This window comes from Lissotriton vulgaris, chromosome 6 (genome assembly GCF_964263255.1).
Source record: "Lissotriton vulgaris chromosome 6, aLisVul1.2, whole genome shotgun sequence".
Taxonomy (NCBI): Eukaryota; Metazoa; Chordata; class Amphibia; order Caudata; family Salamandridae; genus Lissotriton; species Lissotriton vulgaris.
The window spans coordinates 1,173,931,376-1,173,957,918 of NC_141694.1; the positions used below are offsets into that span (position 1 = coordinate 1,173,931,376).

The window sequence follows — 26,543 nt, forward strand, 5'->3', positions numbered from 1 at the left end:
AATGGTAGGGTGCATGCACTGTTTACTTCCCTGTTCTGTTGTCACATTGGGGTGGACTTTCTGACACATCTCTCTGGGTGTGTGTTTGAGCGCTCCATCCTGCTCATGGGTGGGATAGAGGGACTGGTGGGATTTGTTATATAGCCCCCCACCCACCAGCAGCCCTCACTGAGAAGATGGCTGCCGACTTGTTAGGTGAGGGTGAACCATACAATGGCTGCCACATGCATCTGGGTGGGGGGGGGGCTCCATCTTGCTCAAGGGTAGGACAGGGATGGCTGGTTGGAGTTGGAGTGCAGGCCTCACACCCCCAAACTGCCACCATGGGAATATGGCTACCTACCGGTAAGTTTGTTTGTTGTAATCCAATGGCTGCCACATGCTTCTGGCTGGGGGTGTGTGCTCCATCTTGCTCAGGGGTGAGACAGGGGTGCCTGGTTGAAGTTGTAGTGCAGGCTTCCCACCCACCAGCAGCCCACCCTGGGAAGATGGCTACCTATCTGTTAGGTGAATGTGAACAATACAATGGCTGACACATGCTTCTGGCTGTGTGTTTGAGTGCTCCATCCTGCTCATTGGTGGGATAGTGGGACTGGTGGGAGTTGTAGTGCAGGCCCCATACCCACCAGCAGCCCTCACTGGGAAGATGGCTACCGACTTGTTAGGTGAGGGGGAACCATACAATGGCTGCTACATGCTTCTGGGTGGGGGGGTCGGGTGCTTCATCTTGTTCAGGGGTAGGACAGGGATGCCTGGTTGAAGTTGTAGTGCAGGCCTCCCACCAACCAACAGCCCTCCCTGAGAAGATGGCTACCTACCTGTTAGGTGAAGGTGAACCATACAATGGTTGTCACATGCTTCTGGCTGTGTGTTTGAGTGCTCCACCCTGCTCATGGGTGGGACAGGGGGCCTGGTGGTACTTGTGGGGAAGGACTCACACCCCCAAACAGCCCTCCCTGGGAAGATGGCTACCTACCTGTTAGGTGAATGTCAACAATGCAATGGCTAACACATGCTTCTGGCTGTGTGTTTGAGTGTTCCATCCTGCTCATTGGTGGGACAGTGGGACTGGTGGGAGTTGTAATGCAGGCCCCCCACCCACCAGCAGCCCTCACTGGGAAGATGGCTACCGACTTGTTAGGTGAGGGTGAACCATATAATGGCTGCCACATGCTTCTGTGTGGGGGGGTCGGGTGCTTCATCTTGTTCAGGGGTAGGACAGGGATTCCTGGTTGAAGTTGTAGTGTAGGCCTCACAGCAACCAACAGCCCTCACTGGGAAGATGGCTACCGACTTGTTAGGTGAAGATGAACCATTCAATGGCTGCCACATGCTTCTGGGTGGGGTTTGTGCTCCATCCTGCTCATAGGTGGGACATGGGTCCTGGTGGGAGTTGTGGGGCAGGACTCACACCCCCAAACTGCCCTCCGTGGGAAGATGGCTACCTACCTGTAAGTTTGTTTTTTGTAATCAATGACTGCCACATGCTTCTGAGTGGGGGGTGTTCCATCCTGCTCATGGGTGGGACAGGGGGCCTGGTGGGAGTTGTAGTACAGGCCTCTCATCCGCAAACAGCCCTCCCTGGAAAGACGGCTACCTACCTGTTAGGTAAAGGTGAACCATACAATGGCTGCCACATTCTTCTGGCTGGGTGGGTTTGCTCCCTCCTGCTCATGGGTGAGACAGGGGGCCTGGTTGGAGTTGTGCACAGGACTCACACCCCAAAACAGCCCTTCCTGGGAAGATGGCCACCTACCTGTAAGTTTGTTTGTTGTAATCCAATGGCTTCCACATGCTTCTGGGTGGGGGGGGTGTGCTCCATCTTGCTCAGGGGTGGGACAGGGGTGCCTGGTTGGAGTTCGAGTGCAGGCTTCCCACCCACCAACAGCCCTCCCTGGGAAGATGGCTACCTACCTGAATGTGAACAATGCAATGGCTGACACATGCTCCTGTCTGTGTGTTTGAGTGCTCCATCCTGCTCAGGGGTGGGACATGGGGCCTGGTGGGAGTTGTAGTGCTGGCTGACTGTACACATGCAACTATGGGAATGTTGCAGGCTACCTTTGGGGTGATTTAGATGGAGTGGATATTACATCTGTGCGACCTGTGTTGGGTATTGTGGTGCATATGAATGGAATTGGGCCTAGGAGGTGTAGCTTTGTGGTTGTGCAAGAGAGTACATAGCAGTGTAATGGTATACATTTGTTTTTCTTTACCAGCCTGCACTTCCCGTCTATTCCTGTGAAACTCTCTGGATGCAGTATGGCAAGCCCCTTCTCCTCCCATGCACTGAATGTTTTTGGTGGAATGGGAGGGCCACTGCCAGTCATCTGAGCCAGCTGACGGTTCTTGTTCTTCTTCTGTTTTACCACCCTCTTCAGGTCATGCCATTGCTTCATGATTTTCTGCATGGGTGGTTCCTGCTGCATTGACCTTGTCGACTATCCTTTCCCACATTTGTGCTCTTGTGGCTAATGGTGTCTGTTGGACCAGGTGACCAAACAATTGTGGTTCTACCCTGATTATCTCATCTACCATGACTGACAACTCACTCTCTGTGTATTTGGGCATTTTCTTTTGTGCCATGGTGTGTGATGTGCAAATGTTTTGAGGTGCAATTGTAAGGGTGGTGGGGTTGGTGTGTGTGTGTGTGTTGAGGTGCTGGTGAGATGTGTGGTGTTTTGCCTATCCAATGTGCTGCATGGTTTGGTTCCTTCAGGGCTGGAGTAGTGCAAAGGATTCTGGTCAGGTAAGGGGCTGGTTGTATACTCAGCTATGTGGGTGTGTCAAAATGGGGTACTGCTGTCTGCTGTCAGGTGTGTTGTGTGGGCTGTCCTGGGATTTGTATTTTTGAAGTTGCCATGGGGGTGTGTCATTGGGTTGTGTTAGGTATTTTTGGGGGCAGAGCTAGTTTGATGTGTGCAATTGGTGGCCTTGTGGTGTGTTTTTTTGTCGACCGCCATATTTGTCACGGAGCGTCCGCAGTGGTGGGTATGCAACAGCCCTTCTGCCTGCTCTCCCATTCATCACTGTTTGCGATCGCAGAGGTCAGAAACAGCGGAACGTACCGCTGTCACATCGGGGAAATCCTAAATTTTTGTCACTCTGCTGGCCTGGCGGCGGTTTAGTATGTTTCCGCTGCAAATCTGACTGCCGCGGACAGATTTTCACCAGCTCTGCCTGCTACCTGCGGTCTTTCTCGGTGTCGTAACCGTAATCACAATTTTTCGGCGGTTGATCCTAATCGGACCACCGGTTTTGCTGCGGTACCGGCGGATGGTTGATTTCTGCTACCATGGCGGTCGGGTGGTTTTCTGACTGCCATCCTAATAGACCCCCAATTGTGTGAACAAGACAGCTGCGTAGGTACTGGTGCCTCACTTTTGGGATGGTGCATACAGAGGGTGTTTTTTATGTTGACTTCACTCCTGTCTCAGTTCTGTTAGGAACAGGGATTCTGAGTGAGATGGCACTAGACTGCTATCACCGCAATTCAGCAGGATAAAGCTTATAATTTCACGCTACACTGCTCACTCGGGCACTACCTTGGTGAAGCAGTCTCTAGCTGGACTGTGCCAGAAAAGCAGAGAGATTAGTGATCTGACCAAGTCTTCTGCCCACAATATGTGATGTACCATCTGGGCATACGGTGCTGATCGGTGCCTTAGTTTGCTATACTGCTGGAATTGTGTGATACTGGTATTCAGAGTCAGGTAGAGCTATGGTGGGATTGCACCGGTCTGTCAGCAGCTCTACAAGGTTGATGAGTCACAAAGGGAGCACAAAAGGCCAATTCCCACTGCACATTAAATAGCACATACTGCAAAAGGTAAAGGCCTGTGCAGTTGAAATAGGACTCTGAACTCTAAAGGGTTTTAGTGCTTGTTGAATCCAACCAGAATAAGCCTGGGCTGGCTAAAAAAAGAAAGTAAGAAAACATTCTTTATTTGAAATCTATATACAGTCTGGGGCTGTTACAAAATCTTAACAAGAGGGAGGGGGGGTGTCTTTGAAAAGGCGGAACCTGAACCATAGGCCTCTTTGTCCATGCCTTATAACGTCTCTGGCTATGCATGTTTCATAAGGAATGGTGGTAGTAGCGTAAGGGCAGGGTGAATCTTTAATGTTGAAGCTAAAAAGAAAACCATAACCCTACGCACACTCCCTGTAAGTCCACTGAGATCATTTTCTCCAGCTAGGTAAAAGTCTTTTTTCATTGTCATCCATTCTTTAATTAATTCACCCACCCATCCAACTACTCATTCGTTGAGCTATGCAACCTGCCAACAATCTCCATCCATCCAATTATTGGACAAGGTTCGATAATGAAAAATGTGTTGTAGAAGGGACCACATTTGAAAATGTCTTTAAAGATTTCTGGGAGTAGAACCTCTCAAATTCGCCGCATTAGTCAGGCTCACTCTCTGCACTCGCTTGCTACATGCAGAGTGGAGGCTGGTCGTCCAAAATTTGCCCGGGTTGCATTTGGTTTCCAGTTCGATCCTGCTTTGATCCAAACAAAAACTAAGGCCATTACGCGAGTGTATGATTTTGCTGATGAAACTAGGAACTTAGTGACAAATAGGCGGTTTTGTCTGAATCCTCTTCGTTCTTTCCACTCTTCACAAGTGCTTTAAATGGGCCGGTACTCACTGATACTGAGTACCGGCACTTCCGAATTTTCTGCCAGTCAGTACTGTCACTTCTCTTAGTCAGGGAGAGTACTGGTATGCTAATAGACGCTACTGCAGGCTCCGGTTAGGTATCTCTTCTAGCACAGGGTAGATGCCGCTCTGCTTCTCAGAAGATCGAAAGCGCATTAGCCTTTTGCAGAGTCCATGCTGGAGATTCAAGCAGCGTCCATTTGAATGCCCTGAAACAGCCGAGGTCTGAGAGAACTTGCCTTGTATCATGCTGTGATTAACAGTGTAGGGTCTAAATAGACCCTGCACCTTCGATCAATGACACAACAACCATTCAGCTGAAAGTGGGACCTATCTGACAGCCAAGGAGCTCCTTTAGTTGTGAGCTGAGCCGTTGAGGAACTATTCAACGTGGTATAATTTGTATGATGTCCTTGTGTTCACCATCAGACTGTTTTTGACAGTGGATGGCTCATTTAAGCCCTACGCTGTTAATCCCATTCACACTATTGTGTGCATTTGGACAAAACACAGGTATGGAGGCAGCAAATGGACAGTGGCAATTTAGAAAGCCATGGGAGGCAAGGAGTTTAAAATGGCTTTAATCCCATCTGAGACTTTGTGTGAGTGTTTGCTTATGTCTGTGTGCTTGCCAACTTGTGTGTGCCAGTTTTGTGTGTTATAAAAGTAAGATAAAGAGGAAGAGAGTCAGGACACTCTCAGGAGATATTTTGAAGTGAATGTGTGGAATGATTTTGTGTGCATGTCTGCTTGTTTCTGTGTGTGCACACTTGAGAGTATATAGTATTGTGCCAAACAACAACAAATAACAGTATGGCATTAACCCCTTCAGTGCTCATGACGAGCCTAGGCTCGTCATGCAGCACGGCGCTCGTGTGCTCATGACGAGCCTAGGCTCGTCATGAGCCGTGGAACGCTCACACGCGGGGCTAATTTCCCCACTGTGCTGAGCGTTCCATTGCGCGGGCGGGTTCATGACGAGCCCAGGCTCGTCATGAGCACACGAGCACCGTGCTGCATGACGAGCCTGGGCGCGGCCTCCCTCCCCCCCGCACCGCGGGGAAATTAGCCCCGCAGTGAAGGGGTTAAGAAGCAGCAAATATTACAAAACAAGGAACTGTGAACATATCATCCTGTTTGGCTTTCATTTTGTGTAATGAGTTAACCTGTTTTGTTTACATAAACGCATTTCTCATATGTTTTGGTATGCGCTGCAACTGGTACAGAAGTCGTTATGTATCATCATATCTTGCCCTTAGCCCGCCCCTAACCCGCCCACTTGCCACACCTCTAGCTCATATTAATGAGTACCTGCACTTATTTTTCCCACTTAAAGCACTGCTCTCCACACAAAGGAGAGGTTAGGTCCTCTTGCGCACGCTCACTAGCGGTATTACGTGAAGCGTCGCACGCGCGTCCTAACTTTTGATTTCACAAAGGCGCCAGCTTCAGATAAAGTCCTCCTTTTGTCATATTTGTGCTGCAATTGTCCCCTGATCAATTGGTAAACTGCCCATTGTGAGATATGATCAGCCAAAGGCCAAGTACGCTGCAGAACATTTGAGCTGTCTACCCACACATTTTTCTGACAGAGGCGTCACTGGGATGTATGTTCTAGCTGGAGATAATTGGGAGCAGTGCCTTCAACAAGACATTGCGTGGGTGGAGGAAATTCTGCCGAAGCCTAGGAAACATTATAGCAAATGATCATTTATGCTTCTAAATGCTTTCTTCACACTACAGAGTATTGTTACCACACAAATTGACTTTTCTCCATCAATCTTAATTTCACCAGCAACTTTTAAATGAGTTTCATGAGGCACATTCATTTTCAAAACGTTACTGTTTTATTTGAATACCGTTTCTGTACCGCTTCAAGTCTATTTGATGTGATGAAATATTCAGAGCCGGACTGGGAATCAAAAGCAGCCTGGGCAAAAATTTCAAACCAAGCAAGCAAGTAACCTACCTTCCTCTCACTGTTTTTCCCTCTCTCCCTTTCTCTTGGTATTTCTTTTATTAGCTCTTATTCTTGATTTCTCCCTTTGTCGAGCTATTTCTTTGCGACCTCCTCTCTCTCTCTCATCGCGTGACTTTGTAGAACAAAAGGAGTATGCATGTGTCTGAGCCTGGGATAACGAGAAAGGAAGAAGATGACTCGCAGTTGTTACACGAATTTAAACATTTTTGACTGACTAAGGTAATCAACACTTTTTCGTCTTGGGAGCCAAGTTGTGAAAGAGAGGGTCTAAAATGTAATGTACTGAGAACTTCCTTTAAGTATCATTAGCATTGGGCAAGCAAACATGATGCAATAGTTGTGCTAAAGCAATAACTCACATTCCACACTTATTTGCTCTCTTCCTCCTTCCTGCACTCTCTTCCTTGAGTCCTTTACTTCCTTGCTTGTTTCCTTTCTTTTTCCACCCTTGCATTGCATGCTCCACTAAAACCAGGGGAGCTAGAGAGTCTTCTAGAAGTCCTGGATGCTAACAAGCTTGCCCCCAATGGCTCTAATCCCTCCGTGAAGTGCCCGATTGGTTAAAAGGCCAGGCTTGGACTGGAAATATATGTGCAAGGGACGTTCTGCATCTCCTCACGGTTTACATGTATATTTGAGCTTTTTCTGAGAGTATTAGAATCTATAATTTCGTCCACATTCAGTGGCTTTTTGGTCAGAATCATCCTATCTTGGAAAGAACTAACAAGTGGCTCACAAGCTCCATTGGGGATGTGTGTGTATGAGGCCCATCATGCGTTGTTGGTGCAAAACATGTAGCTGCACTTTTGCTTGGAGTGAAGACCGAAGAAGGAGCAGCATCTGTGTATGTGCTTGTATCTAACATCTTTGGGGTGATTTGTTTCAGCTTTTGTTGAATATTATCTTGGGTTCAGCATTGTCATCCCTTCTTAAAGTTGCGGGTGTTTCTGTCTATTCGTAGTGCGGCCATCTTGGGACTCACAGAGTTTACAAACTTTTTGATTCCCAGGTGGTCCTGGATGTTTTTGGTCTGTTCCAGGAAAGAATTCCAAAATGTTCTGCTTCAAAGGCAGAAGGGGTTCCACTGATTCTCTTTGAAAGCAGTGATTTCCCTATGGTGTTGGTGAAAACAACAAGGACCCCCTGGTTGACTGATTATAACAATTCCTAGGTCAGGGACATAAAGACATATTAAATAACAACCTAGGCAATATACTATTTGCTTGTCAAATCTAATAATAGAGAGGAAGAAAAAACTAATGACATAAAAATTCTGCTTTTTATTGATTCAATCAAAAGGGTTTATACTTAATAGCATGTTATTTAAAAAGATGTATGACTTAATAGCAAAGAGAGAATACATCAAAGGTTAACAGAAAATATCATGAATTTTTACAGACATTATTAAGTAAAAAAAGAAAACTTATTTTCAATAAAAAACACAACAACACAGTGGCACAACAATATTTCGACGCGCGTTTTGGCGACCAGTGCTTTCTTCAGGAGTAGCCACGTATTACTAAATCACGAAATGCGTACAACGCAAAATACCTTGGTTTCCACTTTCCGTTTAATAAAAAGAACATTTTTTCTTGTATATTGATAAATTTCAAAGACGATGATTTTGGCTTCAGTAGTCCTTTACAATATACGAAAAGGGCAATCCAGATTAAATAAGGCTAAAACACTCGCATTAAGCAGCCGATATTGGAACGGCGAATCTATCGAGCGGCGTCTGAAACGGGTTTGTCGATGTAATCAAGCACGACACGAATCTGAACGGTGCAAAGTTAGTGCGTGCCTCCTGGTCTGTGGACAGATACACAAGTGTAAAAACTTCTAACAAGTCGAGTAAGCAATCCGTTAATCTAGTTACTCGTAAATTCACTCTGTGGCACTGCTCCACAAGATGATGTCTATCATGGGCATTATCACAGGTGAGACTTTGCTGCACACTTAGCCCCTATCCAGCATCATTCTGCATTTTATTTTATGCCTTATGCCTGTGGCTCTCACCCTGTTGTCTTGGCCTCACACTCCCACACAGCAAATTCACAAAGGCTTAGGGCCAGATGTAGGTAATCCCAATTTACCTATTCTTAAATACCGAATGTTACCGATTCAGTATTTAAGAATAGGTAAATGGGATGTAGATACATTTTCGATAAAAATTACCGAATCGGTAATATTCGGTAATTAAGAATCGGTATTTACCGATACGGTAATTCCTATTCATTCCTATGGGCCATGGGAAGCCATTCAATATTACTGATTCGGTAAATGCTGAATCGGTAATAGGGGGAACTCATGCAAGGGTGGCAGGGTGTCACATTGACACCCTGTTGCACCCCTGAATAGTGCTTGTGTGCACATGTGGCACACATACATGCCCTAAGGGCATGTATGTCTGCCACATGGCACTGTTGAAAATGCACAGAATTGCATTTTCAAAGGTATTCGTTATTTAAAGGTATTCGTTATTTACCACCAACTTATAGTTGGTGGTAAATAACGAATCCTTAAAGCATATAAGCACTCTTAAAAGTGCTCCCTACATGCCATTTACCGATTCGGTAAATACCGAATCGGTAAATAATGATTCGGTAAATACCGATTTGCTATTTACCGAATCAGCCCCTACATAAGAAATGGCTCAATACCGGTTGGTAAGCCTGAAATTTACCAAATTTCGGGTTTACCAGCCGGTAATGGGCCATCTACATCGTGCCCTTAGTTCCTTGACCCATGCTTTGCAAATTCGCAGATCCATCCTAAACAGTTCCCTTATATCTTCTTGGGTCTTGCTAGTTCCATTGTGCCAGATGTCTCATGGTTTAATGTAGGACAGGGGGCTTGCGGGCCTCCCGCAAAGTGCTGGGCAGGGATGCTTACTGATGCAGTGCAAGATGGCGGACAATTGGTGACCTAATCTTAAAAAATTATTTTAATAGCTAGAAGCCATATGTGAAGGAATTGTAGGATGATTTTGCAAGCTATTAGATAGTCTTTCCACTCCCTGTGGTGGTTAGCCACACTGTGCGTTTATATGAAATTATGATTATTATTCTCTGAAATATAAACTAATTTGGAAAGAAAGGGGCTACTCTGTACATCTGTGTTTTAGATCATAAGAAGAAGTACTAGAAGATGAGTTGCCTCTTGCTTGGCACTTACAAAATGTGAATCTGAAGATGCCAATTACAACTTCAGATCATGCCCATTAAAAAAATAAGAAAAAGCATGTACAATACTAATATTGCAATTTGAGTAATGGAAATGTGTAGCTGCCAAGCTTAACACAATGTGGCCAAATAGAAAAGAAAACATATCTTTTTGAAAACAATTAATTTTGCAATGTCATGAATAGCTCACATAATTAAGCCTTTCCATTATGTTGACTGCTTGACTGCACATGAAGTGCAGATTCTAAAGGGCTGCGAGGCTGTAGGCTCAGTTATAGAATCTACAACTGGTGAAAAAGCGCTAAAAACCTTCATTTGCTGCAGCGTTAGCTTATTTTTAGCCTGGGAGGAGCTTATATGTTTGGCCAAGAGCCTCATACACATGAACTCTTCCTCTTTGTGTTGGTGCAGTTGACATAACAGGACATGCAGTGATTTTTACCACATAACACAGAAGTGAGCAATCCTAGAACTCTTTATCGGTTGTCTAACATGTATCTTCCAGGAGTAAGGGACTCTTTTGTGGAGGAGAAGATGTTGTGCTTCCCATTTGTGAATATGCATACATGTAGGTATGTTTCCATTGCAACATTTTTTGACAACCTTAACGCATATAAAAGGAGGACCTCAGACACCACCATTTCTGTACACTTCTGGACCTGTGGATACTCTGCCAGGAAGAAGGACTGCTGTGCTGCTGAAAGGACAACCACTCTGCTGAGCATCTGCTGTACTCCTGCTTTGCCTTCTGCCTTCATGCCGGGGTGAGAAGGTCTGGATCTACATCTCTTGAACCCAGAGTGACACGAAGGGCTAGTTGGCTGGTCTTCCGATCTGAAGCCTCAGGGACATAACAGGCTTCCAACTACTTTGTATCTGCACCTTGACTCCGCTGTCTGTGAGCCCACCCTGCCAAGTGGTGCCACCCCAATCCTGGACCTTTGGAAGTTGGCCTAAGGTGCTTACCAGTGGAATCAATGCATCTTCTCTGCGAGGCACTGCCTCTGAGAGCCGAATCAATGCAAGCCAAATCAATGCATCTCCTTGGCTCAGCAGGGCATCCTCTGGCAGACCCGACGCATCGCCTCCGCTGCACGGATTGGACCCGGTGCGTAGGGTCCACATCTCCCTCGCAGCTTTGGAACCAATACATCACCGACAGTGTGGTTCATCCCCAACCCAGTTTCACGCATTTCTTATTGATGGCACCTCGATGACGACGATGAAACTCCACATCCCAGTTTCACCACTCATCGGAACCGATGCATTGCCTTGGCCGTACTCTGCATTCTCCATGCCCGGACTTCACAACACATGCCCCGTCTATGGGATCCTCAACGTCGCTGCAACAGGACCACGCACGCAGCCTCGCTGCATCTCGGAATCGATGCATTGCTTCGACTGCGTTACCCTTCTTTGCCTCAGGTCCATTCAATTATCCGGAACCAGAATTTAAGGTACTTTGTTCAGCGAGCCTGATCTAGTTCCTGTAGCCGGCCGGTGCTCCATCGCAGTGAGCGTAAACTTATGACTCTGTCCCGGTCCATCGGGACCAATTATCCCTTGTTGGCACTGCGTGCTTTTTGGCACTATTTTACCCTAGGATCTTAAAGGTCAATATCTCCGGTTTTACTGATTAGATTTCTGTTGTTTTGGTCTTGTTTTATTTAATTAAAGCTCCTTTGGTTTTCTAAGCTTGGCGTGGGATTTTTTTGTGGGGTTTTCACTGTTTTTAGTGTTTGAAGTGTTGCACAAATACTAAATACACATTACCTTCAGCTTAAGCCTGACTGCTCTGTTCCAAACTACCACAGGGTAAGCACAAGAACATTTTAGATTTGCTTGTGCCCTACACAGACTAGAACTGTGGTTTGTCCTTGACCAGGGCTATCAACCCAGTCAACCAAGTTCTTCAGTGTTTACTAGACATGGCCACTGTTTACACTGTACATGTGTTGCCTAACCGAGTTTCCTCCGTATGGAGGAAGCTTATTAAGTGTTTATTTATATGTTGCTGCTGTGCTAGAGTGTTTATCGCAGAGGCCGCCGCTCCCCCCGAAGGGGGGGGGATGCTCAGGGGCCGGCGCCATAACCCACGCCGAGCCCCAGTGGGAGAACCAGTTCTGGGCACCCAAAAGCGTCCAGAAGCAGCAAGTGAAAAACCCCCGGCCAATGGGGAGGCCCCGCTAGGTACAAACCCCCCAATGGGGGAGCCGCACCTGAGTGGCGGGAAGAGCGAGGGGGGATATAAGCATCCGCTCCCCCAGATAGCTCCTAACATCGTGGAGCGGGGAAGCGGCGCACCTTCATTTTCTGGACCCACCCACCCACACCTAGGAACCAGCAAATCTTGCAGTGCTGGACAGCAACACAAGCGTTGGCGGAAATTGGTACAATGATGGGCTAAGAAGACACACCGACAGGGCGGTGTTTAGGAAGTAGGCCACTCATTTTGGGATGCCGCACGGCAGGGTGAGGTGGCCGGGCCAAGGAGAGGAGTAGCAAACGGAGACTGCACTCTCGGCCCAGAACCGGTCGGACGGCAGGGCACAAAAAGGTAGCGAGTTGGGGGCCTAACTCCTTGGAGAAGCTACCCCTCCCTACACTCAGAGGGCGTGGGTGACCAACCAAATGGTGGTCCCAGAAGTAACATGACAAAGAGGACTACCAAGGACTAACAAAAGAATTGGTTTTTGGTGTGCCATTTACGAACTGAATGTACCACAATATGATCTGCACAGTATGATGATGACATGTATGATTTATGACCCAGAATATGATCTGCACAGTATGATGATGACATGTATGATTTATGACCAGATATGATTTATGACCCAGATATGGCAGTTCGCAAATGACACAATGTGACCAGGGTTCATGCTAACGATGACCGGATAACCAGTCTGTGTATAATCCTAATAAAACTGCGGCCAACAACAACCACAACAACTACAACTCCCTGTTGGCTGATTTTATTGGGATACCAGGGCGATGGGTTTGGGGAAGATATTTCCCACGGTATGGGCGCAGTGCGGGGGTTATTCTCTGAAGCTTGATTTTTTTGCCTTAATCTGCATTATTTTTTTGTTTTTTTCCCATACAAGGAAAAGGGGCATGCGTTGTCTTCTCTGTTGCACCCCTCTTTTCGAAAGCTTTGTCCAACAGTCCTGTCCCCTTACTGTCAGTGTAGTTTCTAACCACCAGGAGGGGCGCCATCGCCCTCCTGGAAAGATAGTAGTGCTGTAACGTCTGGTCACAAAATCTGGTTGCAACACCTTTAGTCTGTATACCAGTGTCCAGACCCAAACTCTGGGCAAGTCACCTCCAGTGCAGACTGTACCCGGGAGACTCCAGTCGCTTCCGGGTCACAGAACACTGCCTCCTCCATGTTCAACCAGACCAGGGCACCTACTGCCACTTCTTGAAATTACTTCGGCTGTGTATAGATCAGACCATGCTTTCCATTTCTCTTTGTAATATTAAATTATGTGTTAACAACGAATACAATTACGTTTCCTATGTTTTGCTATTCTTGCACTGCTTTTAAGTCCCGAACCTTGGATTTTCAGCTATAAACGGCCAAAAAGAGCAGTTGAGAATGTATTTCTATAATTAACACGCGTCTGAAAATGGCGGCAAATCAATTCAGAATCCTACAGCCCTGACAACTAGATACATTCAAGATACAAATGAACCTGTTTAAGAATAGACTTGACATCCGCAGAAGATAAAAGTAGCTGCACTCCAATTACAGACGACATTAATTGATGACTGTACCCAGCCGAGATGATGTATTCGTGTTACATTCACACAGTGAATTTATAATTGTATTACTCGATAATAACGATGGCAGGTACTGGAAGTAATCTTTTCTGATTTGGATTTAAAAGTACATGATGTTAAAGGCGCTTTCCCAGTTTTCATATGAAAAGTCACTTGGCGAGTTATTGCCCTCTCGTTTTCTTCGCAGGTAGTGGGCCCCACCATGACCGCTGCAGTGTCTATAATGAGAAAAACCTGGTGGATGGAGTCTACTGCCACCCGCTGGGGCACTGGATTGAGACAACAGGCCACCCTAATGAGATGAAGCACACCACAGACTTTTACTTCCACATTGCAGGCCACCAGGCCATGCACTACTCAAGGTACTGGCTCAACAGTAGCAGTGTTCAGTTTGCAAGACAATTATATGGCAATTGGTTTAATGCTGTACCATGTGGAACTCGGGTACAGTAGTGGCTCGCATTTTTTTGGCTTTTCGTTTACACATTTGCTGCACAGGCTGCCTTATTTTTTTGTGTAGCACAGATTCTGCTATTGAAATGGCTTCTAAGTGCTTTTTGCATCTACAGCTTTCCACAATCATCAGAGTCTGAATCAGCTTGGGCTGAAATACTACAAATCCTAGAAGTCCTTCCAGTTCTATTGTCCTATAGGTGGTTATGTCTTATAAATTGAGCTCCACTCTGCATTTGGGCCGCGGGGGCACCTATGCTGCCCCCATCAACATCCCTTCACCGTGTGCCTGCCACACAGTGTAAGGATGTTTACAGACGTTCATTTTTCAATGGGAGCTTGTCCTGCGGATGGTTTCCACCCGCCGCACAAGCTCCCATTGTTAAATGGATGTTTCTGACCGCACCACATCTCATCCAAACAAGGCGGTTGGAACCGCTGACCTGAGGTTGGTCGCTTCCCAATCCGCAACAGTTGTCATGTGTAAGTTGAAGGTTCGAACCACTTGTTTACGCATTATCTAACCTTGTAGACAATGCTGCTGCTCCATTGACAGATAAGTGTGTGTGGCATTTTGTGGGTGGCAAGTACTATTAGGGAAATATATTGTCAACCCAATGGCATACCAGATTGTGTATATATGAGGAGTTCTGTCTAAGATGTATTTTTAAATGATAGAGTGCAGTATGTAATCTATATCATGTATCAGTATATTCTGGTGAGAGGTTCTCTCGTGAGCATGGTGATGGCCAACTATGTAGTACATCTGTGTTGTAGATCTGTGAAAAGTTCTGTGGAATGTGGTGTGTTGGATCTTTGCATGTGTCAAATTTATTGCAAAGTGATGTAGTATTCCATACTCACGACTGGCCTGGTGGTCCCACCACTTAATTTTACCAGCCAGATATTCCAGCCAATAAAAGTGCTTCATGCAGGCTGCCATCTCCATCCCTCTCGACTTTATTCTATGGCGGTGGTGGGTGGGGGGATGTGGGTAAATCCAAAATTCCAACCTGCATGAGCACTTTTTCCACTAGCCTTGTGTATCCTCCCTTCCCCATCCCTATCTCCCTCATTTCAACCTCACACTTGTTCAGCATAGAAGCCACTGCTCCCATTTACCACCTGCTAAAGCAGGTGATGAATGGGAGCGTTGACTCCATCAGCATAGGAAAAACCATGAATTTGGTGGCCACAGAGGCATTCCCCATTCCTTTGTTGAATATTTCCATTTATTTCATTTTTTATGTTTTGAGGCAAATTCACAAAACAATATAAGAGAACGTGAAAGAGTGCCACAGAAGAACTACTTTAGTTACTCTAAAATGTATTTTTGACTAGACTCTGTGTTTAGTAAACTACCACAGATGTAGGTGTTTCAAGTTGCGTAAATAACTCACTGAAATGGAGAGGTTGTGCACGAGCTTGGAAGAGATGGTGATTGTGAACTAAAACGTTTTAGCGAATATTTAGCTGCATAGTAAGTCATTCTGTGCACAAGTAGGGTCAATGTAGGTGAATTATATGAGGTCTGAGTTGCTGTTTGCCAGGTTAATAAAGACTCTGAAGTGTGAGTACAGTATTAAGGGTCCGTTTCAAAAGGATTTTTCTATAAGTAGTTGTGTCTTCTGTCTTATATGTGATCTGCACCTGAATACCCAGACCTGTTTCACAGTGTATTTTTGTGAGCTGTTGGCTTATTTCAGGAGTATGTACAGAAAAGAGTTTTATGATTCAGAGAGAGTCCAACTCTGGAAAATCTATGAGTAAATGAAACCTAAGCCTGATATAGGAAGCACCCCTCACCAAAGCGCTTGGTGATTCAGGCTGGTTATTCTTGTCAAATTCACATCTATGACAGGAGTAAGACACAACTGCACAGAGAACAAAAACTTTGTGAATAAAGATTGTAGATCCTTAGTCACTGCTAGGAAGAATATTGTGAGGTCTGCTCCCAGAAGCAGTTTAGAATGAATCATTGAGAATGACCCTGTTGTCGAAGAATACTTGATAGTTCAAATTAAAAACTTTTTGATGTTACAAATGGCCCAATTCTCAGAATTGGGCCGTTTGTGACAACTAAACGTTTTTTAAAATGTTCAAAAGTCCATTTGCAATTTGGTTACCTGCTAAAGTGGTATGTATGAACGTTTTACGACTAAATTGCGGTCTCAAAGCATAAATTTTTTATCGATACCTCAAGGGTGGTGGAACCATTTGCAAAGATTGTGAAATCTGATATAAATATTTTTGAAAAGCAGTCAGGGGAAAAGGGACAAATACCTACTCTTTAAAAATGAAGCCTTAATGTTTCAAAAGATTGAATTGATTAAAAAGCAATCATAGGCCTGGTAACCCCAGCAGGCTACTTTCCAAGTAATAGCTGCAATTTCTAATGGGCCAAACTGCAACCTACCTCATTAATATTCACGAGGTAGGTCATTTTGGGACCCCATTTGGAATCACTTTTTCCAACTTCTAGGTTTTTGTACACTAGAAATGACAATTTTTTAATTGCGGTTCACAATTCGGAAATTGCAATCCCTAAATTATGTAGATATGGCCCTAAGTGTATTAGCCAGATATCATGAAAGTATTTATTGATTCAACCCCAATGCGACCCCTAAATGTGATATAGAAGGATCATAGACAATTGCACCATTGCTGTGACAATATTTGAGGGGAGTACACAGATGCAATGTGCAAGTGTGCCAGGAATGATGGGAATTACTCAGTTGCCAAGAAATTGTACTATTTCAAGTGGATGTCATTTATAAGGAGGTTTTGCAGTCCTAAATCCTGTGTATCAGGCTTCACAACTTCAAGATACCTTTCACAGTGCACAAAAACATTTTCCCAAGTCACAGAAATCTTTCAGCCTTGCAAAACTGGTTTTGGAACACTTTCTCAATTGCAAACAGGCAAAGGCATGAAAGAGGAATTCCTCTCCTCTTTCTGAGTCTAAAAGGAATATATCAATGCATTTTGATCTCAATCTGATAGAGACATCTAGCTGCAGATTCTTTAACTTAGAATATCCCCAGGCATCAGACAGTATCAGGAGAATCTTCAGCAGTACCTCTGTGATCCGAAGGAAGGCATCGCATGGCTCCATCCTGACTTCGTCCACGGATATAACGTCAATAGAGCCAAATAAGTCCCATCCGGCACACTGATGTCAGTTTCCTTCTTTTCTGTGTCGCAACTCGGATCCAGGAGAAGCAGTTCCTCTGGCCTTATCAATGTCTTTTAGTGTCCAGGAACTGTGTGCGATGCCTAAGGGCTTCAAGTCGTGTGAGACCTGTATGCGGTAGATGTCAGCGACGGATCCACACGAGATCTGCGTGTGGTGCTTGGGAGAGCACAACGACTCAGAGGAGTGCGACGCCTGCCGGCAGCTGAAGCCAAAGTCCCTGCAGGAACTTCGGATGAAGTTGCTGTCGGCCCTTATGTCATGCTCGGAGTCCTCGCCTCGCCGGTTTCCCTCTCAAGCTGGGGCTTCGGATCGGGACAGGTCACCGAGTCGTTCCCGCAGACGTCGCTCGCCTGACACAGGTAAGCACAGGAAGAAGTCACGGCGGTCGTCGACCTCCCATAAACGTGATGCCTTGGCCCGCTGCTCCCAGTCTTCACCAGACACGGGCCCCCAGGAGTCGACCCCTGCCTACCCACCATTTCCTGATGTTGGGGCGACTAGATCACAGATGGAAGCCTATTCTCGGGCTTTTCAGGCCATCTTTGGGTCACCTTCTCTCCCTGCAGCACCTTCGGGCCCCACAGAGGGGGTAGGGGCTCAGATCTGAAATTTACCAGCAGGTTCGTCCTCGGCGCCGATCGAGTACACTGACTCTGGTTTCGGTGTTGCTGCAACTTCGGGACACGGCCTGGAGGGGCATCCCAGTCAGACGTCCGGCCCTCCTGTGGAGCCACCTCACAGCCCTGTGGGGCTCCCTGCATTGGCGCTAGTGGCGGCTGCAGCGTGAAGCTCGACTCTGAGTCGACGCTGTTCTTCACAACAGTTTTCCATCTCAGTGGAGGTCAAGTCGATGACGGTTCAATGCCAGGCAAACGAGTCCTCTTTGGTGGTCATTGACGTTGATGCAACACCATCTTGACGTCGGTCGACGCTGGTGCTGTTCCCTACTGTTCCTCTGTTGGTCGAGGAGGATGAGGACCCTGAGGGTTCAACATCCCTAGGGTTGTTTCGATGCTCCTAGTAGTTTTGATGCCAATGGTGCACTGGCATGCTTTTGGTCATTCTCAGGCTGCAGAGCCTCTGCCTTTTGGTGGACGGGTTAGCCTACTAAAGATGGCTTATTGTCGCCACCTAGAATGGCCCCGGAGGCTAGTGCAGCATTTGCCAGAGCTGCTCTCAAAACTGCAGGTATCTAACAGATGCAGCCTTCCTCAGTCTCTCTGCCTTTTGGCGGGTCATTATATGACATTCTTCTTAGGACTTGGGCGAGATCCTCATCGGGAGACCCTGTGGGTTGTGCTATTGCACATCATCATTGCCCGACTCCAGATGACCCAGTCTGTTTGTCCCTCCTTCCTAGGGCTCAAGGACTGGTAGTGCAGGCAGCCTCTCTCTTGCTACCTTCCTCCCCTCTTCCTGTGCTTCCTCCCATTAAGGAGTCTAGCTGGTTTGAGGCTTGTGGCTGCCATGTCTTTGCGTTGTCCAGCTTGGCCCTTCAGTCATTGAACATGTTGTGCGTTTTTGCACAGGCTAATTTTGCCCTTTGGGACTCAGTCGAGTATCTCCTTCCATCTCTTCCAGAAGGCTCTCGGGCTGACCTGGATCAGCTGCTTCATAATGGCACAGTTTTCCATTCGGTCAGCCATGGACACCACTGACTGTGGGTCGGGCTATGGCCTGGTCAGTTGCTCTTAGTCGCCATGCCTGGCTGTGCGATGGCAGTTTTCGTGCAAATGTTCAGGAGCATCTTCTAGATTTGTCCTTTCATGGGGTGCCCCTTTTTGAGAGTCATGCTGACTCATCGGTCCAATGTCTCATGTCTGGGTTTCCAAAAATCCCAGGGTTTTTAGTCCTTGTTGTGGACTTTTACTTTGGTTGAAGTATTGTCACTGTTTTTTCTGGTATCCATCTATGGATTCAAGACGTTATTGCCCAAACAGACTGTCAGCTAATCAGCCATTTTTGTCCTTATTTGGTACAGCTAGCCAGCTGTTTCTGCTTATCTTTTTGAGTCCTCTTTCTACTAGCTAGTATCAAGAGGTGTCCCTGGCTTTTTACTGGGATAAGACATACCCTATGTGGGGTATCCGTTGGCTATTGCATAGCCGCTCTTCCTTGCACAGGCAGCTTTGAAGGCTCCAGCTGAGTCTTCTTAGGATGGCTTTTTCTGTCCCTCTGGGGGATTCTTCTATTGTTCATATTGTAGGCTCCTACCTTTGTCGCTCTTCCTACTGTTGCATAACGTCTCCTCTGGTGAGAACCAGAAGATTGGAATGGTTCTCTACTAGAGCTTATGAGTTGTGTTCTACGGTTGGTCCTTAGCTCTCTTCTACCTCTATGGCGGCAGACTGCTCCAGATAAATTTTGGTTTTCTGCCACACCTGGCTCACCCCGGTGTGTTCACCTTTTCGCTGTGCTTTTTTTGCCTACATTGGCTGTCTTAGACGTAAGCAAGGGTGCCTTGTGGGCATGTTGTCCTATTCCTCTCGGGAACTGTTTCTTTCTGTGTTCTATATGGACACGATATGTGAGTACGCTCTGGGTAAGTTTAAAGTCACATGGGGACTGTGCTACGCCTTGCGCCACTGTCTTGGCTGCCTTCTCTTCTTGTGCTATTGTCTACTCTTCATTATCTGGTGTTGAGACGTGCTTAGGTCTTCTTTCACGGCTCAGACCTTGTCTGGTTTTCGCTTATGGGCAGTAGAGTCCATGCCAGACACGTCCCTGCTGAACGTTGCCTTGTGCCTTTTTTACCCTATGCACTTTCCAGGCAGGGGCTCTAGTCCCTTTGCTCCTTGCCGCACGGGGGCTCAGGTACTCCTGTTCCTGGCCCTGGCTGATGGTCTCATTGGGAGTATTTGTCTTCAGAAAACTCATTGCCATTTCTACAGTATCTATATATATATATATATATATATACATTTTTCTGCTTCTATGTATGTGTATTACTAACTCTTTTCATAGTTAGTGTGGTGGTCAATGTCTCCACCTGTCATTCAGGAGACCAGGGTCTCTTCCCTCACAGGGCTGATGATGTTGCCTTTTAAGTGTCTTGACATGTTCTATCCTGTTTTGGTTGGCATTGGTGCCGCTGGTACCAATTGCGCGGCCTCCTATATTATGTAGGACGTGCACTTCAAGTTCCCCTGTCTTTCAATAAATATATTTTCATATACACGTATACGTCTATTTGTATATATGTCATGAGATATCCACACAGTGAGAAGGCAGGCATGCTAGGTTTTTCCTTGCTGTGGTATCAGGGTTTTTTGTCCCAAATCCTGTCTCTCTCTCACTCTTTCTCTCTATCTCCCACCTGGGAGCGAGCCTTATGTGTGTGCCCGACCTGGCCAATCTCCATTAACCAATGTACCTCCGGGTACGGCTGGCCGGTTGACTACCTGGTGGTGCTCTTGTCTCTTTCTGCCGATGCATATATGTGCTGTTGATGCTACATTTCATTGGGATTCTGCATATGTGTGGTGTAGTTCTCACGATCCATACTGTCTGCTTATGTGTATTCCTGTCATCCTCATACATGTATCTCCTGGTAGTCATGGTTCTGTATATCTCTGCATGGTTGCAAAACAAAAGAAGAGTGTCATATGCAAAAGTGTCAATGTAGAGACACAGCGGCAAAGACTGTGAAAAAGGACTATAGAAAGATACCCTCTTATTGACACATTGGAAACCTTCAAGGGTTTTGTGGAAAGCCCTCACTCACCAACCTGGTTGGTGACATGCTTCATCATCAGGCCCACCAGGAGAAGCCGAGTGCCTCCCTGGTGTGCTACAACGCCAGATTACTGCGGAGCTGGATTTTGTGACAGTGGTGTGAAAAGTGATGTTAAAAATGTCTAATGCTGTACCAATCAAAATGATTTATTCACTGGTCAGTTTAGACATGGTTAAAAAAGGTATGTGTGGAAGAACTACCACAGATTATGATGGAAGTTTCCACTTAAAGTGGGGTCAACATGTTTCTGCCCTTTCTAAGTGTAAGAATTACGTGGGCATTCGTCAGGACCTTGTAGCATGTACCTTGGCGGTATGGGCACGCTAAGGCCTACCCTGACCAAAGGACGTGAAAGTTAAAAACTGTTTTATGTGTAAAAAGGTGCAAAACAGAACACAAACCACAAGTTGTGGGATTTACCTCCACTCAGAGGAACCTGTATAGTTTGTGTAGTAAAAGATCCACGCCCCATGGATCTCGGGAGGGGGTGGAGGTGAAAATGGCACACCGCCCGCGACACCTAGCACCCTCGTGGCACCTAGCTCCACAGGTCCAGAGCAGGAGAAGCTAGGTGCCACGAGGGTGTAGGCCCAGAAGGCAACTGTCTGCTGTGTCCCAAACTGAGGTTTCCATCTTGTCCTGAATCACACATCCTATCCGTTTCCAGAAACCCCGTAGATTTGGGCAGTCGCAATGCATGTGTAGTAAGTCCACATCGTGCAACTTACATCTGGGGCAACAGATCTGCGTATCTGGAAATATACAGTTAAGAGGGTGTGGCGTGAGATATGCTCTATGGAGAACCATATTTTGGATATATTAAAATTTAGAGTTGCAGGAAAATTTCTGTGGGATCTCTAGGGCATGGTCCCATTCCTTGTCTGTGAGGTCCCGTCCAAAGTCCCTCTCCCATTTTGTATGTACTGGGCCAAGAGTGGTGCCCACATGTGTTCTAATTCCTCTATATAGCAAGCGAACCAAGTGTCCCTTCCCATCAAATATACTGCATGTACCAATCCATGTGTCAGGGGTTCATTCCTGTCTGGGGCCCAGTGTTTTTTGATAGAATGTGCTATAGTGGCATGTGTTAAAAATAATGTCTGGGGGAATCCCTGCGCTCAGGCAAAGATGTTGTGGTCTGCAAGCATGCAGACCACGACTATGAGCAAGTTCCCTACTGTCTCCACTCCTTCCTGTCTCCATTGGGAAATGCTAAGTCTGGTAATTAATCCTGTAGTGGTGGGCATACCATCTAGTGGAATATTGCCTGAGTATGGGGAAGTCCTCTTGGTGCTTTGTAGTGACTGTCTCCAATATAGTAGAGCAGTGGTGGGGTCGCATGTGGTATTTTTGTGGCAGGCAGCAGTAGTGTATGTAATGTTCCTCAAGCCAATTTTTGTGGTGTGTATTCAATTTCGTGTAGGTTTCGGCCGGCCAGCCAATACGATAACCATTGCAGTTGGCTAGCCATGCAGTGTGCATGAAAGTCGGGGCCCCAAGTCCCCCCTCCTCAGGTTTCAGTTGAAGCTTTGCCAGACTAGTCCTCCTACGTCCCTTACCCCATATTAATTCTGTGAGAAGGGTGTCTATTGTGTGGAAGACACTGGTCGGTATCAGGATTGGCATGTTGGTAAAATAATATAATAGTCTTGAGAGTAACACCATCTTGGATATGGCATTTCTGCCCATTACTGAGAGTGGCAGCGACTTCCAGAATGTAATCTGGGCCTTTTGTGATCTAATGGTTCTCATGAGGTTCCCTTCTAGTAGGTCCTGGGGTGTTCTATAGATTTGTATACCTAAATATTTGAAGGTTTGTGGTGCAACCGTCAGAACCACGGGGCCAAAGGAAATAGGTTCTGGGTCTTCCCTGTGCTGCATATAAAAAGCATGTGATTTTGCAGCATTTATTGCTAACCCTAAAATTGTTCCAAACTGTCTAAATATAGATGGAATGAGCTCCAGGTCATCTGTTAAATCTTTGATATACAGTATAAGATTGTCAGCATAGGCTGGCACTACATGTGTTGTCTCTCCCAGTGGGATCCCTTTATCTATAGCTTCCCATCGCAGTTTAATGAGTAGGGGTTCTAGTGCCATTACAAATAGGATTGGTGACAGGGGACAACCCTGCCCAATTCCTCTCGCCACCAGGTATGGGTGAGATATGTGGGACCCGGTACGAACTCGGGCAGTAGTGGCAGTGTATAAGAGTTTAACCCACTGTATATATTTAGGGGGCACACCAAATCTACCTAGGACTGCAAACATGTAATCCCAGTGCAGAGTGTCAAACGCTGTTGGTGGTCGAGAGAAATACAGCCAGTCCTACAGGAGAGCATTGAGGCTGCCTCCATGATGTAGTGTAGGCGTCTTATATTGAGGGACGTGTTTCGACCCGGGACGAACCCGCATTAACCTGTTTGTATAAGTTTAGGAAAGTAGGGGAGGAGTCGATGGGCCAAGATTTTGCTAAGTATCTTGTGCTCAGTAGATAAGAGGGAGAGAGGGCGGTACCCCGGCTTATCGTGCAGGTCTCTGTTCGGTTTAGGAAGGGATATGACTAGTGTCTGCATAGTGGTCAATGGGAGGGTTGGGGCCTCCTGTGCCGCAATATATAAGCGGTCAAGTTGGGGTGCGAGCTTATCTGCAAATGTGGAATAGAATTCCGCTGTTAACCCATCCAAACCAGGGGTCTTATTGCGCGGGAGTTCTCCTATGGCCTCTTTAATTTCGCCCTAGTGATAGGCTTGTCTAACTTCTCTTGGGCAGCCCTTGTTAGTCTAGGGTATGTTAGCCCTTCCAAGAACCCTGCCATATGTTCTGGTGTTGCATCCGGTGGCGCACTATATAACGCCTCGTAATATTTACTAAAGGCAGTATTAATTGCTGCCTGTGTATACACCAGAATGCCATCTGATAGTGCCACTTCCGGTATTGGCACAGGGGTGGGTGCATTGCGTATGAGGCGGGCCAGTAAAGAGCCAGACTTTTCCACTTCCGCATGCGCATGTTGGGTGTATGCTCGGTAGTCAATGAGGCGGTGGTCCTCAAGGAGTTCGGCATGGCGAATTCTCCCGTCTAGTAATTGGTCCTGTCTGGAATGATCGGTGCTCAGGTTTCATTCCAGTTCCTGCAAAGAGGCCTCAAGTGTTGTAAGTTTCTTAATAATTTTCTGGCGAGCCCCCACCACGTCTCCAATAGATTTTCCGCGCATTACTGTCTTAAATGCATCCCACTCTATTAAGCGTGAGGAAGCTGAGTTTGCAATTTCGTGAAAATAATTAGTGATAGTGGTGCCTAAATGATCTCTAAAGACTGCATCTTCTAATGTCTGTGGCCACCAGCTCCAGGTGGGGACCGGGGTGGGTACTTTCCCACATTCTAAAATAATTTCCAATGGGTTATGATCAGACAGAGTTTTACCCAGATATGTTGCGTGGGAGATTTGGGGTGTAATAACAGAGGAGCAGAAGATTCTGTCCAGTCTGATGTGTAACTGGTGTGGTGTAGAATAAAAAGAGTATTCACGATTAGTGGGGTTTTGAAGTCGCCAACCATCTTTAATCCTCCATCCCTCTGCCCAAGAACACAGGAACTCTGCCTGTTTAATGGATACAGCCCCTTGAACAGGGTGGTGGGAACAGTCCGGATGATCATCCAGTATGGTGTTATAATCCCCACCCAGTGCCCAAAGGATATCAATCCAATTCGCTAATATGGCATTCATGGTGGGGAAAAATTTATCCTGGTCATAATTTGGTGCATATACACTACCAATAACTATATGTACCCCGTCGAGTGTCCCATGTAAGAGTGTGTACCGTCCTTGCATGTCTATGCCCTGCTCTATATTTACAAACGGTACCCTGTGTTGTACCCATATAAGGGCCCCCTTGTGAATGCAGTGTATGACGTGGTGAATATCTGGCCCCTCCATTTCTTGCATTTTTTTTTTGTTAAGATATTTTATTGGCTTTTACATGTGACACACAACACTTGCCATTTAGGTTCAATTATCCGATACATGCATATATTCTTTGTAATATACATTTTTGGTTCACACATCAGGCAATATTCATTACTTTCTATTCAAAACTAAATTTCCTACACCATATCGAGCCATGGGTGCTCCTGAAATTAAATCCTCTGAGTAGAGTGGTATCTTCGTATAGTTGACACTTGTTCTCCCCCCATCGTTTCGAGAGCAAGAGTTACATATGGTCTCTATTCCTCCCCCCGGCCAACAAACCACAGCCTCATCGTATCATTAGCGTTCCATGTTGTCTCCTTCATGGACTATTTTCAAGATCAGACAGTTCTTGTGGTGGGTCGCACAGTTGTCCCCTGTATTCGTTCCATTTCCCCCATACCCTAGTCCATTTTTTGGGGCAGCCCCGATGAACATACACCGCCTTTTCTGCCAGCATAGCTGTGTCCATATCTCTCCCCCACTGTGCGCATGTGGGCGCCATACCTGAGCCCCAGTTCCTGGCAATGTTCCGTTTTGCAAGGGCTAGACCCAATGCTGCCCATGTCTGCAGTCCTCGATTCATGTCAGTTGGCGACCAAATATTTAATAAACAACATCTAGGTTCTCTTAGCAATTCAACACCACTTGCATCTGATATTTCGGAGAGTATTCGGACCCAATACGATTGGATCCTGGGACAGTCCCATATTATGTGAAAGAATGTGCCCGGAAGTCCGCACCCTCGCAGGCAGATAGGCCCCGGGATGCGGCCCAGTCGGTGTAGAAGTGTGTAATATTTTCAATTGCACTAGCTTGAGTCGTGATGGTATGGAGGCTTCCCTGGCAGATGCTAGAGCGTATAGCCAATCCTCATCCTCTATGTCCCCTAGTTCTATTTCCCATTTGCTCCGGAGGACAGCTGTGGGGTTGGGCATGTTGTTGAGAAGTTTGCGATATGTGAAGGAGATCGCTTTTTTGTCTAGGCATTCGGTGAGGAGTCTATCCTCCAGGGGGGAGGATTCAGCTAGCTGTGTGCCCGTTGGAATGGCCCCCTGTAATGCATGTTTGATTTGTGCATAGCGATATTGTTCGGTGTCTGCCATCCCGTATTTTTCTTTGAGGGCTGGGAAAGTGATAACTTCACCTCTTTTCCATAGGTCCCCGATTTTGGAAATACCAATTAAGTCCCACTGCCGGAAGCCCTTTGTGTTTGCTAGGGTACCCAGACGCCGCGTGTCCCAAAGTGGCGTGGCGAACGTGAGCCCTCCCTCCCATCCCAAGGCTCTCTGTGCTGCGTGCCAGATCTTGACCGTGTGGGCTGTTTGGCCTGTAAAGGTGTGGCGTCGTTTGTTCATGTACAGTGCCCTCATGAGTTGGTCAGGTGGCAGGACAGTTCGGTCAAGGCGGAAGGCTGGGTCTAGTTGTGGGGCGTGTAGCCATTGATTAACCGCTATTAGTTGTGCTGCCCAGTAATACAATTTAACACTGGGTAGGGCGATCCCACCGTCATACCAAGATCGGATTAATTTGGAGTGTGCTATACGGGCTGGTTTCCCAATCCTATAGGAGTGCCGA

At 46.5% G+C, this 26,543-nt stretch overlaps 1 protein-coding gene across 1 annotated transcript in view; it reads left to right on the forward strand.

The window, feature by feature from the left end:
• Positions 1-26,543, forward strand: part of EPM2A (EPM2A glucan phosphatase, laforin) — a 477,080-nt gene that overhangs the window by 153,187 nt on the left and 297,350 nt on the right. The window contains exon 2 of the mRNA XM_086927280.1: positions 13,798-13,972. Within this exon, the coding sequence (XP_086783406.1) occupies positions 13,798-13,972 (175 nt within the window). The remainder of the gene's footprint in view (positions 1-13,797; positions 13,973-26,543) is intronic.